Source organism: Microtus oregoni, unplaced genomic scaffold, assembly GCF_018167655.1.
Source record: "Microtus oregoni isolate MIOR12 unplaced genomic scaffold, Mior012 000020F_ref0000438, whole genome shotgun sequence".
Taxonomy (NCBI): Eukaryota; Metazoa; Chordata; class Mammalia; order Rodentia; family Cricetidae; genus Microtus; species Microtus oregoni.
The window spans coordinates 16,745,813-16,762,672 of NW_024543079.1; the positions used below are offsets into that span (position 1 = coordinate 16,745,813).

A 16,860-nucleotide genomic window follows, 5' to 3' on the forward strand; every position below is an offset into this window, starting at 1 on the left:
GAGGCAGGCAGATCTCTTTGAGTTGGGGATCAGCCTGGTCTACAAAGGCAGTTCCAGGACAGTCAGGGCTTGTTACACAGAGAACCCCATCTCAAAACAAAACAAGAAAAGAAATACAATTTCCACAAACAGAAGTTTCCTTTTTGTTATTTTTACATTTCAATTTCAAATTCTGAGGCCCAGGAATGTTGCCATTTGCATCTGTCTGCCTTCACTATAGTGTAGGGCAGTGGTCCTCAACTCTCCTAATGCCGTGACCCTTCAATACAATTTCTCATGTTGTGGTGACAGCAACCATAAAATTATTTCCTACTGTTACTTCTAAACTGTAGTTTTGCTATTGTTATATATATATATATATTATATAATGTAAATATCTGTGTTCTTTTATGGTCTTAAGCAATCCCTAGCAAATGGGTCATGACCCACAGGTTGAGACCCTTTGGTGTAGGGTTAGTGATCCAAATTCTCTTCCTGGCTTGAAAATCCACCAATCCCTAGGCTTGCTTTGAAATTCCACCAATCCCCACCCTAGAAAGCTCTACCCTGGAAAGCTCCTCCCCCAAGAAACCCTATATAAGCCTGTCTCTTGCTCAGTTCTTTGCTGCTTCTCAACTGAGCAGAGGCAGCGATCCAATAAATCTCTTGTGTGAAGTTTGTTGTGCAGTGTGACTTTGTGGTATTCCTTGGCTCCCCACAGCCAGGAAACCCCTCGAGAGCTGTACACTTCCACAGAGCACCTACAGGAGATCTGGGGATGAGAGCATGCACTCTATTCTACCAGGCTCTGCCAGCTTTAAGGACAAATGCCTGTCTTATTCCCCCTTTGAGCTCCCAGTGTCTAGCACGGATTATAGATAGGAGCTGGTACACATCAGCTTATAATGTCTCTCACAGGGCTTTCAGTTAAAGAGGGAATGATGATTATTCCTAGGTATGATCATGGTTTTTATAAAGCCTTGCAAGTATAACTTGAGGTTGCAAGGCAACACACAGTAAGTCGCACAATGGCATGAAATTTGCAGTACTGGATACCAAGAGGTAGATACAAGGACATCTCTGCATCCTAGAAGTTTAAGACAAGACTGAGCTACAAAGCAAGACCCCACCTCAAAGGAAAGAATAATTATTTCACCAGTGCATTGTGTGTTAGTTTATACTTTATCAACTTGAGCTTTTACAGATCCTGGTTATCTATGCAAGGTTCAGAAATCAAACTTGCCAATCCTGAGGGAGGACGCCATACGAAAGGGGGCATGTGTCAGCATCACAGCCAGCACAAGGATGTCACTTCTACTATGTGTCACCAAAGCTTGCCCCTCTACAGAGCACTCTCTGAAGTTTCCCTCCCTCTTCTCAAGTTCTGCAGCCCATTAACTACATCTCTTGCCCGGGCATGGTGGTGAACACCTTACTCAGCACTTGGAGGCAGAGGCAGATGGGTCCCCGGTGAGTTTAAAGTCAGCCTGGCCTACAAAGTGAGTTCCTTGACAGTTAGGGCTACACAGAGAAACCCTGTCTTGAAAAGTCAAACAAAAAAAACCCAAACCCCAGAAAAGTTACATCTATTTTCAGAACACATCCACCTATAAGTCTATAAATTTTTTTGAGTCTCTATTATTTACCCACTCGTTGCCTCTTACTAGACTTGACATTTTAAGACCAAAATCCAATCCTGCTGGATCTTTTTGTCATTCTCCAGACTGATACAATGACGCCCCGCTCACGTACCAACATGAACATTTGTGAGTAGGCGGATCTTTAGTCATGTGCAAAACACCTCTGCCTGCACCCACACCTCAAGTATTCTTACCACAACATCCTCCAGGATCTTAGTTGGGCACGGTCTGGAATGAAACTCAAAGTGTTCATCCTCTGATTTTTTCTTTGATTCTCTCTCCTGAATTCGTTTCTCAATTTCCAAATCAAAACCAACAGGCTGAGTGGGAGGTTTAACAGGTATCTTGGGCAAGACAGGGCCACTTTCAAAAATTCTGGGATCAAGTTCCCGAGCTTTGAATTTGTATCTGTAAGGAGGGAATTTAAATAATAAACAAAAAAGGCTTTTTAAATTAAACTACACAAAGTAGAACAAAACCTATAAATAAGCAATAAGATGATCCACCATGTACAGAAAAATCTCTCCTCTCCATCTTCTCTTCACCTCCTGAGAAGACTAAACGAGGCAGGTGGGAATATAGAGGCTTGGGACTCCATGATGGCAAGCACCTGTAATCCTAGCATTCAGGAGATAGAGACAGGGGACCAGAAACTCAAGTTTGGGGCTGGTGAGCTAGCTGGCTCAGGGGTTAAAAGCACTGGCTGCTACTCCAAAAAGCCTCAGTTCCCAACAGAGAACAACCATCTCTAACCATCTCCAGTTCCAGAGGATCTGATATCCTCTTTCACTAGGCACCAAGCATGCCAGTACTGCAAATAATACATGAAGGCAAAACTCCCATAAATATAAAATAAAATTAAAAAAAAATCAAAATCATCCTTGGCTAATAGCAACTTTGAGGTCAGCTAGGAATACATAAAACCCTTGTCTTAAAAAAAAAAAAAAAAAAAAAAGTAGGGGCAAGCAAGGCTGGTCTGTAATCCAAGCAATTCAGGCCGAGGCAAGAGAATTGGATAATTAGACATACCTGTGCTACAAAGCCAGCCCAAGCAACTTAGTGAGCTCGACTTAAAAAGTTAAAAAGGACTGGGACGTAGCTCAACAGTAGTGTTTGTCTTACGTGCACAAAGGCCCTGGGTTCACCCCAACACCATGATGATCAGGAAAGATCTAGGCAGACAAGTTCTAGCCTTTTCTAAGAGGAGAGCTATAAAAATCCTTTGACAGCCAGGAAGAGGTAAGGTCTACCCAGACTAAGAATCCAAAATTAAGTTCTGCCACTCGGACTTCGGCTTTGGACTTTTACCAGATTGTGCTCCAGGGCACCTCCACATTCCCACCTCAGTCACAGTGACTGGAGCACAGTCTACAGAGCCACCATGAGAAGGAAAACAGCAAGTGCTGCCCCCATCGGGCCGAAAGCAAACAGGCAGGCTTTGCTAGCCTTCCTCGGACACGCCATCAGGACTCACTGCTGCAGCTTCTCAAGCTCCTCAGCTTCCTGTTCTGCTGTACTTTTGCAGGTCACAACTCTCGCACGGTATTTAGTTTGCAGTATGGGAGTCTGGGGGTCTCTTGAGATCTTGGTCACAGATCTGGAGGGTAACAAGTCTGTAAAGCAAAATCAAAGACATTTGCTTAGTTCTCCAAAATCCAACTGACCTGTAAATGCTGACCCAACCAGATAGAAAATGGACAAAGCAGGGCGCCTGGCTTTGTGTGCTCAACCCACAAATGTTCCCTCCCTTCTTATCGAAGGGTAAATTCTTCTGCCATCTTTGCACTGAAACTTAACTATGCCGATGGAGGTCTCTGCCATTGCATAGGCCTTTCGACTGACAACAATCTACTTTGCTTGTTGTTAACAATGTTTTATTACAGTTTTCAGACCTTTACAAACCAATGAGAAACTCCCAACTTTATGAATTTCACAACAAACATCCGTATCACTCATAGCAAGTCAATGGTAAAGCCAGGCATGATAGTACATGCCTGTAATCCCAGCAATTAGGAAGCTGAGGCAGGAGAATCAATACTTGATGCCTAACCTAGGCTACATTTCAACTTTCAAACCGACCTCACTATAGCTACACCAAGCAGGGAGGCAAAGAAATCAGATAGTAACTGGGGAAAGTTAGAGACAAACAGAAAGAGCAAGAGCAACTATCCCGACACATTAGTATTTAGAGCCGTGGTTCTCAACCCTCCTAATGCTGCAACCCTTTAATATAGTTCCTCATGTTGGAGACCCCCAACTATAAAATTATTTTTGTAGCTACCGCATAACTGTAATTTTGCTACTGTTATTAGCCGTTAAGCAAATATCTTTGCTTTCCGACAGTCTTAGGTGATCTCTGTGAAAGGGTCATTTGACCCCCAAAGAGGTTATGAGCCACAGGTTGAGAACGGTTGATTTAGAACCTTAACAATGCTCACAGAGGGTATTTCCCTGGTCAGTAACAAGCCTGACAATTTTCAATCTAGACCTTATATAAAGGTGAGAAAAATTATTATCTGACTCATTTACTGGAGTCTCTTTGGAAACAGAATCTGACTATGAAGGTGTGACTAGAAGAAAACTTAATTCCATGAAGATTAAAAAAAGTCATTATTTTCATAATATAAAATGTCAGGATATAGTAGCAATCTTAAGGAACACTGTAGTTAGGGTTGAGAATGTAATACATCGGTAGAGTGATTGACCAGCATACACAAGGCCTTAGGCTGAATCCCCAGCACTGAAAAGGAAAACAGAGAAATACTGCATTTAAAGTAAGTAACTCATGTGGTCACCTACAACAAAGTGCTAAGCAATGCCTAATAGGAAGAGAAAATTTACAGAGCTTAAAAGCGCACCCTGTTTTACCCAAAATATTAGCCATATTTGTTTTTGAGTCTGGGTTCTTTGTCGTCCACGCTAGCCTTGAAATCACTATTTAGACCAAGTTGGCCTTGAGCCCCCACCTCCCAAATGCTCAGATTAGAAGCATACACCACCAACCCCCCTTAGCCACATCTCCTGGTAAGTTATTTTACAGTACTTTTTTCTTTTTTCTTTTTTGGTTTCTCAAGACAGGGCTTCTCTGTATAGCAGCAGCCCTGGCTGTCCTGGAACTCACTTTGTAGACCAGGCTGGCCTCGAACTCACAAAGATCAGCCTACCTCTGCCTCCCAAGTGCTGGGACTAACGGCGTGTGCCATACCCAGCAACTATTTTCAATTTGTAGACTTTATCTTCTTGTAGAAATTTCTTTCATAAAGACAGAAACAAATAAAAGCCTCTCATCTGTCCACCACCAAGCTGGGACAAACGCATCAGCATTTGCGCCCGTTCCCCGCGCTCTCCGACTATCCCTCTAAACAGCCCCAGCCAGCAAGGTCCGGGGAGGAAACTTACTCTCGTCCTTCTTATTCCTCAGGTGGTATCTACTAGGGGTTCGTTTGTGGAAGGCTTCGACCTGCTGTGCAATGGGCACATAGGTAGAAACTGCTTCGTCAAATGTTCTTTTCTTTCCTTTGGACAGATTGAAGGGCTTAACAATGGTGCATCCTTTAGTCACTCGGGCCTGTGAAGGGAAGAGCGGTTGAGCAAATTAAATGAGATCACAGCCACATACTTAGCCCAGCTGTGGAGCTAGGAGCCTTACACATACGAGTCCTTCAGCAAGGGTTACATCAGTCTGTGCAATCATGTTTCTTCTTTTGAAAACTCTAGCACTTAGCAAATTGTTTTGCTATAATAGTACATATGCAGTTTTCCCCAAGTATATAATGCTTTGAACCAATCAAGAGCAAGTTTTCTTGGAATTCAAAGAGAAAGGGAAATGAAAGATAAAATCACTCATACGAAACTGGCATGGGCTGCTGGGTCTGCATCAGGTCAGGCAGAGGCCTAACTTAGCTCTCTCCACATAGACCCTCAAACTGATTGACACAAAAGTCTACCCACTGTGGAGCATTAACTTCTCATCTATTTTTAGTGAGGTTTTTGGTCGGGTCTCTCTGCATAGCCTTGGCTGGTCTGGAACTCACTATGTAGACCAGGTGGCCTTTAACTCATGAGAGATTCACCCATCTGCCTTCCCAGTGCTGGGGTTAAAGCCATGCACCACTAGGCCTGGCTCAATCATTAATTGCGAATGGAGGCAAAACTCAAGGGCACATTTCTAATGAGGCAGCGACGACAAATTCTTAAGGCTGACTTGAGCAGCGACAGAGTATGATCTCATCTCAAATAAAAGACAAAGATGACTATATAAATGTGAGCAGCTCACTACCTGCAGAATGTTGATTTAGGATCATCATTGCTTCTGGTGGTGCTCTGCTAATAAAACTAGACACAAGGCCAGGCGGTGGTGGCGCACGCCTTTAATCCCAGCACTCGGGAGGCAGAGGCAGGCGGATCTTTGTGAGTTCGAGGCCAGCCTGGTCTACAGAGCTAGTTCCGGGACGGGCACCAAAGCTACAGAGAAACCCTGTCTCGAAAAACCAAAAAAAAAAAAAAAAAAAAAAAAAAAATAGATACATTTCGGCACCAGTCATATATATGATGTATAGACATTCATGCAGACAAAACACATGCACACATTAAATAAATAAATAGGGGAGGCTGGAGAGGTGACTCAGTGGTTAAGAACACCTACTGTTCCTCCAGAAAACCTAGAGTTCAATTCCCAGCGCGCACATCAGGTAGCTCAGACAACCATCTAATTCCAGCTGTCAGGTAGTGATCCCACTTCCTCTTCTAAACTCCACTATTACCCACACATACGTGACACGCACTCACAAGACACACAGGTATATACATAAAGAAAAAGAAATAATAAAAGTATTTAAAAATAAAATTTTGCCTGAAGTCAGGAGGGTGGTATACACCCAGCATCCCATTATTGGGGAGGGGAAGGCAGGAGAGTCAGGAATCATTCTCAGCTACACAGTGAGTTTGAGGCAAACCTGAACAAAATACAACTCTGTCGTTTAAAAAAAAAAATCAAACAGCTGGCTGGAGAGTGGTTCCACAGTTAAGAGTGCCTATTACTCTTTTGAAAATTAAAAAAAAAAAAGGAGCAGAACAGTGGTCATGAATTCCTTTAATCCTAGCACTTGGGGAGGCAGAGGCAGGAGGATCTCTATGAGTTCAAAGACAGCCTGGTCTACAGAACAAGTTCCAAGACAGCCAGGGCTACAAAGAGAAACTTTGCCTCTAAACCCAACCACCACCACCACCACCACAATAATAATAATAATAATAATAATAATAATAATAATAATAATAATAATAAATAAACTGAAAACAATGAGGTCTGCTCCAACTTCAGTTTTCACATGGGCTCTGTTAGATCTTGAACTCAACACTGTAGCAACAAACTTTTTTTAAGATTTTTTTTCCTTCAGATTTGATGTTTATTTTTTGAAAGAACAGGTCCTAAAACCTTTATGCAAATAACTAACCCCTGGTTCTACCCCAATCTCCTTTATCAATTAGCAAATTTGTCCTGCAGGCTAAACTAGGTGTCAACTATGCTCACATGACCCTAGGTTTATGTCTTTTATTTCTGACATTATAATTACATCGTTTTCCCCTTTTCTTTCCTTCCTCCAAAGTCTCCCATATCATCACCACCCCAATTTCAGATTTATGGACTCTTTTTTTATTAATTTTTGTTACATACATACATATATATTCCTATATATAACCTGTTCAGTCTGTGTTCTGACTAGTCTTATGTCAACTTGACACAAGCTAGAATTATCTAAAAGGAGGGAACCTGAATTAAGAAAATGCCTCCATAAGATCTAGCTGTTTTTATCTTAATGATTAATGTGGAGGGCCCAGACCACTGTGAGTGGTGTCATATAAAAAAAAAAAAAACAACAACAACAACAAAAAACAGGCTAAGCAAGCCATGGGGAGAAGCCAGAAAGCAGCACTCCTCCATGGTCTCCAAGTCAGCTCCTGCCTCCAGAATCCTGCCCCGTGTGAGTTCCTGTCCTGACTTCCTTCAGTGATGAAGAGTGCTGTGGAAGTATAAGCCAAATAATCCCTTTCCTCCCAAGATTTCTGTGGTCACGGTGTTCTATCACATCACCAGTCACCCTAGCTAAGACAGTCTGTACAATGCAACTCGTATGTATGTTTCAGGGCTGACCCTTTGTACTGAATAACCAATGGATGTGCTCTTCCCTGGGAAGACTATTTCTCCAGCTCTCAGCATTCCTTAGTTACCTGTAGTTCTCTGAATAGGACTGAGGCCTCCTGAGCTTTCCCTCATCCATGTTAGCATGCCTACTGTGGCCGTCCTTGTTCAGCTTATGTTTAGGCAGTCACGTGGGTGAGACTGTAGCTTCTGACATTCCTAGGAGACACAATCTCACAGCAAACTCCCTGATCCAACTGGGGCTGGGGCAGCCCTCTCATGCTGTGTCCAGTCTCATTAGCAGAGTACCACCAGAAGCAATGACAGCCCCATCTTCACATTTGCTGTCATCATTGTCTTTCATTTGAGATGAGGTCATACTTCCCACACTCTCTTCTACACCTGAACCTTCAGGTGCTGGAGAAAGCCTCTACAAATTTGCCACACAAAATTTTATGTGCTTCCTATTCCATCTTAATTTTTACACCAACTTGGTAGCATGCTTTCCCAGGAGTGATTTGCTGACAGTCACAGTTCACAGGGAATTTGTATCTACCTTGATTCAAAAGTAAGCCTCAATCATCCTATATCGTAAATAATGACCACAAATGCTCCAGCTGAATCCTACTCAATTAGTAATAAAAATGCTGTTGCCTGGCAACTTACAGGCGATGCAGGATGCTTTCGAAGTTCAGACATGAAATTCATTTCTTTATACTCTTCCTGGTTCTTGGGATGTTGTTTGATTCGCTCATCTGTGAGGAAGTGAAAGTCAACTGTTTTGGTGACTTGGCTCACGGATTTCTTCACAGGTTGCACTGAGGAACAGAGGAACACAGCATTAAGAACAGAGAACACTCTTTCCGCATCTCTGTTACTTATGGATCGAGGTTTTATGTTCGCTGAGTTCTAGTGGGCTTGAAGTCCTTTGCTCAGATGCAAACTGGGTAAGGAAGAAGAGTCGGCTACTGGGATGCAGTCAGAGCTTGGAGAAAGATATTCACTCCAATTGCTTTGATAGAGTCATGACCTCACCCCCCTTTGTGAATCGGTGCTAGAGGTGGAACCCAGGGCCTCACAGATTCTAGTCAAACACTCCATACCACTGAGAATCCAAGCCCATCGACTGACTTGAAAGGCAAAATTTAAGTCAGAACTATTTGACAGAACTATTTTTTCTCTTCCACCTTTAAGATGAGAAGGAAATGACAGGCTGGCCAGGCTGCCTGAATCTCAGTCCTTTTGCTGACACACAAGAGAAGAACAGCATGCTCTGAGAACGCACTGGTGTAGGTGGTCAGGTTGAGAAAGAAATCCTGGGATGCAGCCAGTTTTAAATAAATACATGTCCTATGCTGGCTACTCCAACTGGTGTTTTTGCTTTAGAGACCTCAAAAAATGCTACCAAAATTCCAAGAAGCACCCTCCTAGTTAAGGCCCAGCGAGGCGCAACAGACCTGGCCCTGCCAGAGCAAGCTTCTTGAACTCCTCATTCTTCTTCCGCATCTCCACCACCTCCTGCTGCATCTTCAGTCTTTTCTCCAACTCCTGCTCCTCAGTGCTTTTGAGAACCTTCTGCCTAGAAACAAGAATCAGTAAGAGAGAAGAAAGGTAAAAAGGGTTAAGTGATTCAAAGGATGCAAAAGCTGATGGGTATAATCTATGATATCTGTCAAAACCAAAGTCTATCTACTAGAAACCAGTGTAGGCTTAATTAGGTAACATTAAGAGAAGATGGGTACTTTCCATGAAGACACTATAAAATTTTCAGAGAACAAAGCTTAAACTACACAAAACACTAGACACCACCAAAGACTCATGTATTTGTCTATACCAATAATAAGCTTTTGTGCCACATGAAAAACTAAGCTAAAAAGCCAGAAAAGCCACAATAGAATTCCAACATTTGGGAGGTTAAAGCCAGAGAACTGTAAACCAGCCCAGGTAACCTAGCTAGTTCCAGGTCCAGCAGTGTAAGAAGGAAAGAAAAAGCCAGCCAGTGGTGATATATGGCTTTAATCCCAGCACTGGGGAGGGACAGGTAAGCAGATCTCTAGGCGTTCCTGGCCAGCCTGGTCTACAGAGAGAGATTCAGGGCAGCCAGATCTACAGAGAGAAGCCCCATCTCAAAAAACAAAAAAAAAAATAAGTAAATAATTTGATGCTATAAATATTGTATCAACTAGATCTGAAACAATGTAAAATTAAAGAAGCAGATAAGGGGCTCGGGATGTAGCTTTATAGTCAGAGAACTTACTAACATATGCGAAATTTAATCTCCAGTACCACACACACACCAGGAGAGGTGGTGGATATCTACATCACCCGCACTAGGGAAGTGGAGACTAAAGAGCAGACGTTCAAGGTCATCCTTGGCTACTTAGCTAATTACAGTCAGCCTATGCTACAAAAACAACAAAAAGGTGTGATACTGCAAATCTTTTTTTTAATTTCAAAATAAAATTTGTAATAAATATCAACACCCATAAAACCATTATCTATTATTAAACCAGTGGTTTCCTAATGTTGCGACCCTTTAAGACAGTCCTTTGAGTTGTGGTAACTCCAATCACAAAATTATTTTCATTCTTACTTCATAACTGTGATTTTGCTACTATTATGAATGTCATTATAAATATTTTTGAAGATAGAGGTTTGTCAAAGCGGTTGTGAGCCACAGGTTGAGAACTACTGTACTAAAATATGAACAAAATTTTCCAGAAAAAAACTGAAATAATCTTTTGGCAAATGAATAAAACTGACACCCTCCCCCCCAAGTCGATTACTGACTGTAAATCCAAGGATAAGAAGCTCAAGGAGGCCTGTTCAACTGAGATGGGAAGAAGTTGTACTGATCTTGTCCTGTGTTTTTTGTTTTGTTTGTTTTTTAGCCCTGATTTTCTTGGCACTCTGTGAACCAGGCTAGCCTTGAACTCAAAGATCTACCTGCCTCTGCCTCTGCCTCTCCCAAGGGCTGAGATTAAGGGCGTGCACCAGAGCCCAGCTTTCCAGTGCCTGTTTAAACTAGCACCAAGGCCAGCTGGCCTGGGTCTGAAAAAGCATGGAATAAAACCGGACTCGCTGAACATAGCAGACAATGAGGACTACTGAGAACTCAAGAACAATGGCAATGGGTTTTTGATCCTACTGCACGTACTGGCTTTGTGGGAGCCTAGGCAGTTTGGATGCTCACCTTACTAGACCTGGATGGAGGTGGGTGGTCCTTGGACTTCCCACAGGGCAGGGAACCCTGATTGCTCTTTGGGCTGACGAGGGAGGGGGACTTGACTGGGGAGGGGGAGGGAAATGGGAGGTGGTGGCAGGGAAGAGATGGAAATCTTTAATAAATAAATAAAAATTAAAAAATAAATAAAATAAACCAGCATCTGTGAACATCTGCTTTCCATCTCGGCATCCTGCGGGTCACAGACAGCTTCCAGGGGTTTCCCGAAATAGCAGGTGTGCTGTACTTACTCTAAAGTTTACACTGGGAAAGAGATTTACCTTGCAGGTGGAACAGCAGCCACAGTATGTCTGCCCTTGGCTTTCTCTAGACTTTCTCTCTCCTTCTTTCTGGAAGTACTGCCTTCCTCCTCTTCCTCTGGTTTCTTTTTATGAGACCTTGAGTTCAAAATGAATAAAAATAAATAAATTTCAGCTTCCTGAAGCACACCCTCATCTGGGGGACTAACAACAATTGAAGCACAAGGCTCTTCAGTCCCATCGTCAGACCATACATAGCAACAGCTCCAACAGAGGTCGGTGAGGCATCTGCCATGTTAACCGACAGAAGACAGTAGTCAACCTTCCTGACAGCTATGATCTGTTTCTCAGTAAATTCAGAAGTAGCAACAATGTAGCCAGCTATAAGTAAGCACTGTACCTGCTTTGCAGCCCCCACTGCAACTGGGAGATCCAAGTGACAATCTGAACAACTAAGATAAAATTTAAGATACAGTCTCTGGAGAAGGCCTCACTTTCCTGAGTGAGTGACAGCTGCTCCCTTTACAATCTACGCTCTTGAACACTGATGTACTGTCCACAGACACAGCAGCTGCTTTCTGGCAACAGCTCAAGCAGAATGAAAAAGCTAGGATGTCAGAGCTAAAAATCAACCAAAGCCTTCTTTTCCAAAGAGACGTCTGAGAAGCAAAAAATTTAGTCACTTTAGAATATTCCTTGTGGTGAAACACATTCCCAAATAAATAAATAATAATAATAAGCACGAACATCATATATTCTGGTCAGTCTTTGCCACAGAAGAGCACTGGGGCAAACCTCTAAACTAAGATTCAAGCATCTCCAGAGGGGACACAGGAAACAGCTTAAGAGTTTCCCAATCTACAGCCAGCAGACTGTAGATGGACCCATGGGTAACTTTAATAACTCAGCACTCTCTGCTCAGGAGAGAGACCTACCTACCGCACAGCACAGAGGTCTTGCAAGGCCAACGGTAAAGCCTTGGCGACTTACATTTTCATTCTTTTGGGAAGTGGTAGGTCACGGGCAGGAGTGGTGCATCTCTTGGCTTTCATTTCAACAGGGGCATGTTTTTTGTCTTTGTGCTCCAAATCCTTCTGAGCAGAGAGTCTAAGGGATCTCCTATGGTGGAAATGACACAATTTATCCTATGATGAATATATTTACTACAGATACACAAACGTTCTTCAGACAGTAGAAGTTTGTCATACTGCAAGGCCAATAAAACATTTATTATCCATTCTCTAGTAACCTAATGTTAGTGAAAATTTGCTGTTTCCCACCATAAAATTCTGGTATTCAAATTTGCTGGTGGTTTATAAATTAGTCCTCAATAAAATTGACATTTAAAAACACCAGCAAAACAGACTAAATAGGGTCACGCTGTTGTAATCTCAGCACTCAGGAAAGCTAATATAGCAGACTGGCAAGACCTTGTCTCTAAAAGAGAAACCTAGACTCAGAGCCCTGGGTGTGGAAGTAGATGCCTCTAATCCCAGGGTTGAAGAGGTGAGGAGGGAGCATTTGAGATTAGCCTAGCCTACAAATTGAGTTCCAGAACAATCTTAGCTATATACAATGAAAGCCTGTCTCAAAATTTAAAACAGAGTTAAAATACTAACTATATTTGAATGAGGCTGGGATAGTTCAGTGGTAGAAGACTTGGTTGGAAGGACAAGAAGCAAAGATCTGGGTTCACTTCCCAGGGGAGATAGGGAAATAGGATAACATCAACAACAAAAGACAGTGACCAGAAAACAAAGCAGTGATAGATCTAACCAGATTATAATATAGTAATATAAATACAAGCTGGCAACATTTCAAATAAAATAAAAATTAATGAGACCAGGTTTTTTGAGGGGGTTTTTTGTTTTGTTTTTTTTGTTTTGTTTTTTCGAGACAGAGTTTCTCTGTGTAGCTTTGGTGCCTGTCCTGGAACTAGCTCTTGTAGACCAGGCTGGCCTCAAACTCTCAGAGATCCACCTGTCTCTTCCTCCCAAGTGCTGAGATTAAAGGCATACGCCACCACCGCCTGGCCCCCAAGACCAGTTTTTTCTTTGGTTGCTTTTTTTCTTTTTTTGGGTTTTTGTTTTTTGTTTCGTTTTTGAGACAGGGTTTCTCTGTGTAGCCCTGTCTATCCTGGAACTCACTATGCTGACCAGGCTGGCCTGAAACTCAAGAGATTCACCAGTCTCTGGCTTCCAAGTGCTGGGATTAAAAGCGAGTGCCATCACCTCCAAGCTGGGATTTTTTTGTGTTTTTTTTTTTTTTTAAAGCAAGAGTCCACTAAGTGCCATCTACAAAACATAACTGTTTGTGATTGTTTAGTTACTTTAAAAGTTCCACATGCGGCAGGAATGGGGAGGAGGGGGGCAGTCAGATGATTCAGTGAACAGAAGAGCTTGTGTCCAAGCCTGATCCCAAGTTCCTATTGCAGGAACCACACCGTTGAAGGAGAGAACTGACTCGAGCTACTGTCCATATGCATAATGGCATACACACACAACATAGGTGTGTGTGTGTAATTTTAAATTTTTAAAAATGTTTTTAAAGATTTATTTTTATTTGCTGTGCATTAGTGTTTTACCTATATGCACATCTGTATGAGGGTGCTGAATCCCCTGAACTGGAATTACAGACAGTTGTGACCTGCCATGTGGATTCTGGGAATTGAACCCACATCCTGGGGAAGAGCAGCCAGTGCTCTTAACCACTAAGCCATCTCTCCAGCTCCATAATTATAAATTTTTAAATAAAAGCTGGGCATATAACTCCGCAATAGAAAGATGCTTAGCACAAATGAGAGTGGTTCAAATTCTAATGTCACAAAATAGTAAGATGAATAATAAAGACAATGATAGAATAAAAGTAAAGAATAGACGATATATATAAACCTGATCATGAGAAAGCTTCTGTAATATTCAGAAACAAATAAAGGCATTTGAGGGCTGAAAAGACAGACTCAGTGGTTACAAGAAGTGGCTGCTCTTCCAGAGGATACGGGGTCATTTCCCAGTACCCTTATGAGGGCTCACAACTGTGTATAACTCCAGTTCCAGAAGATCTGGCACCCTTCTGACCAGGTGCCAGGAATGAACATGACACACATAAATAAATGCGAGCAAAACACCCAGAAACATAAAATAAAATAAATGAAATCTTTTAAAAAGAGAGAGGAAGGTAATTGACATCAGAAAAACATAACCTGCCAGGAGGTGGTGGTGCACACCTTTAATCCCAGCACTCCAGAGGCAATGACAGGTGGATCTCTGTGAGTTCAAGGTTAGTCTGGTCTACAGAATGAGTTCCAGGACAGCTAGGACTGGACAGAGAAACCCTGTCTCAAAAAAATGAAAAAGAAAAAAGAAGAAAGAAAAACAATCATTTTATTCATACAAAGTTTTAAAATAAAACTGATGAGTTTGAATCCTGGCTTTGAAACGAACTTGCCTTGAGCAAGCAGCTAAGTATGTATGTAAGCTCCTACCTACAAATTAAACCTACAAGCTCCAATCCACAAGCACTGAACGAACACAGCAGTCTAACAGCACTGACACAGGCCATCGATCCGCAGAGTTACTTTACTGCTTGAGCAGTTCCAGTAAGACCCACAACTTTTTTTTTTTTTTTTTTTTTTTTTTTTTTTTTTGGTTTTTCGAGACAGGGTTTCTCTGTGGTTTTGGAGCCTGTCCTGGAACTAGCTCTTGTAGACCAGGCTGGTCTCGAACTCACAGAGATCCGCCTGCCTCTGCCTCCCAAATGCTGGGATTAAAGGTGTGCGCCACCACCGCCCGGCAAGACCCACAACTTTTGTGCCCACTCTTACCTCTGAGGCTGGACAGGAGTTTTTCCTGATACAGTCCCCTCTGCAGTCACGGAAGAACACACATTTGATGGAACGGAATGGTTTTGAAGATTTTCTTTTTCTGCCTCGTTATAGTAAGTGTTGTCAACTATGAGAGACCAAAAACCTAGTTAGGCTACTGCAGAAATGTCCTAAAATACCCACTTATAAATATATTAAAAGGGCTGGGCGGTGGTGGCACACGCCTTTAATCCCAGCACTCGGGAGGCAGAGGCAGGCGGGTCTCCGTGAGTTCGAAGCCAGCCTGGTCTACCAGAGCTAGTTCCAGGACAGGCTCCAAAGCTACAGAGAAACCATGTCTAGAGAAACAAACAAACAAACAAACAAAAAAATCATATGGGGCTGGAGAGATGGCTCAATGGTTAGGCACATTTGTTGCTCTTTGGGAACCTGAGTCGAGTCCCTGTACCTACATGGTGGTTCACAACCACCTGTAACTCCAGTTCCAGGGGTTCTGACACCCTCTTCTGACCTTCATGGGGACCAGGCATTCAAGTGATGCAAATATATACATGTAGGCAAAACACTCAGACATAAAAAAAAATGAAATAAACCTAATTTTTAAAAGAAAAGCATGTCTGCGTGAATTCAAACAATAAATATTCATTTTTAATTTTAATATTTTAATACCCCACAATCAATACTTAAATCTCAAGAAAAGCAAATACATGTGTATATATGTGAGTATGTGTGCATAAGCATGTTTGTGATGATACAGAATTCTAAATTAAAATCATATGTATGCCATACAAAAATATCATTCCAAAGCATGAAAGCTTTAACTTAGGTAAAGTTATGCAGAAGGCCTGCTTACAAAAGCTATTTTGCTTATACAACATATACATGCGTCAAATTATCACACTGTACCCTATAAACATACAATTATGTTTAACAATTAAAAACAATTTTTAGGTTGGCTATAATGACCTAAAGACAGTCTGAACTACATGAAACCATGTTTAAAAATTTTAGAAACTAAGGTCTGGGATGCAGCCCAGTAGTAAAGCATTTGTTCACCATACTCAAGGACCTACATTCAGTCACCAGCATAGCAAAAAGGAAAAGGAAAAACAAACAAATGCCAGAAAACACACACACACACACAAGAAAGGAAGATTATACACTAACATTATTTATGAACCTTGATGCAAAATTCTTTTAAAAATGCAGCACTCAATTATTAGCACTTATCAACCATGCATAAGGTCCTAGACTTAATACCCAGCACTAGGGAAAAAAAAAATCTCCCAAATGAATCCTAAAGGCATATAAAAAGAAAGCTACAGTCGCGTATGGTGGTGCCTACAATGTCAGCATGCAAGAGGTGAGGCAAGAGGAGCACAAGTCTGAAGCCAGCTTGAGCTACATACAGACCTCTTCTCAGGAAAAAGAGCAGCACATGGTTAGCTGTACATCCACTACGAACTGACTCCACCCATTCACTGACAAACCAACAGCCTCTGCTGACTGACTCCCTCAGAGCCACAGCGCTAGTCCCCACCGGCTATGGTCCAGGCTCTTGTCTAAGCTGGTTCTCCTTACCTGCCTTCAAAGGTGTGACACGGCCTTGCTGAACTTTGACTTTTCTCATTCCCTGAAAAAGCTCACCAATTCCATTCTTCCCAAGAAATTTGTTCTCCAAGCTGGCCTTCTCATCTGTGAAATAATCAGTAAGGAAGCAAAACAAAGAAGAATCAAGCATTAAAATGGGGAGTAAAGTCTATTGCCAGGACCTTTAGCACAAACACAATTCTAGC

At 42.1% G+C, this 16,860-nt stretch overlaps 1 protein-coding gene across 2 annotated transcripts in view; it reads right to left on the bottom strand.

The window, feature by feature from the left end:
- Positions 1-16,860, bottom strand: part of Tpx2 (TPX2 microtubule nucleation factor) — a 47,609-nt gene that overhangs the window by 7,998 nt on the left and 22,751 nt on the right. For both annotated transcript variants that reach the window (XM_041670426.1, XM_041670425.1), the window contains exons 4-12: positions 16,646-16,759; positions 15,065-15,191; positions 12,232-12,360; positions 11,263-11,379; positions 9,216-9,337; positions 8,425-8,576; positions 5,019-5,187; positions 3,094-3,232; positions 1,814-2,027 (exon numbers count right to left, since the gene is read on the bottom strand). In XM_041670426.1, the coding sequence (XP_041526360.1) occupies positions 1,814-2,027; positions 3,094-3,232; positions 5,019-5,187; positions 8,425-8,576; positions 9,216-9,337; positions 11,263-11,379; positions 12,232-12,360; positions 15,065-15,191; positions 16,646-16,759 (1,283 nt within the window). The remainder of the gene's footprint in view (positions 1-1,813; positions 2,028-3,093; positions 3,233-5,018; positions 5,188-8,424; positions 8,577-9,215; positions 9,338-11,262; positions 11,380-12,231; positions 12,361-15,064; positions 15,192-16,645; positions 16,760-16,860) is intronic.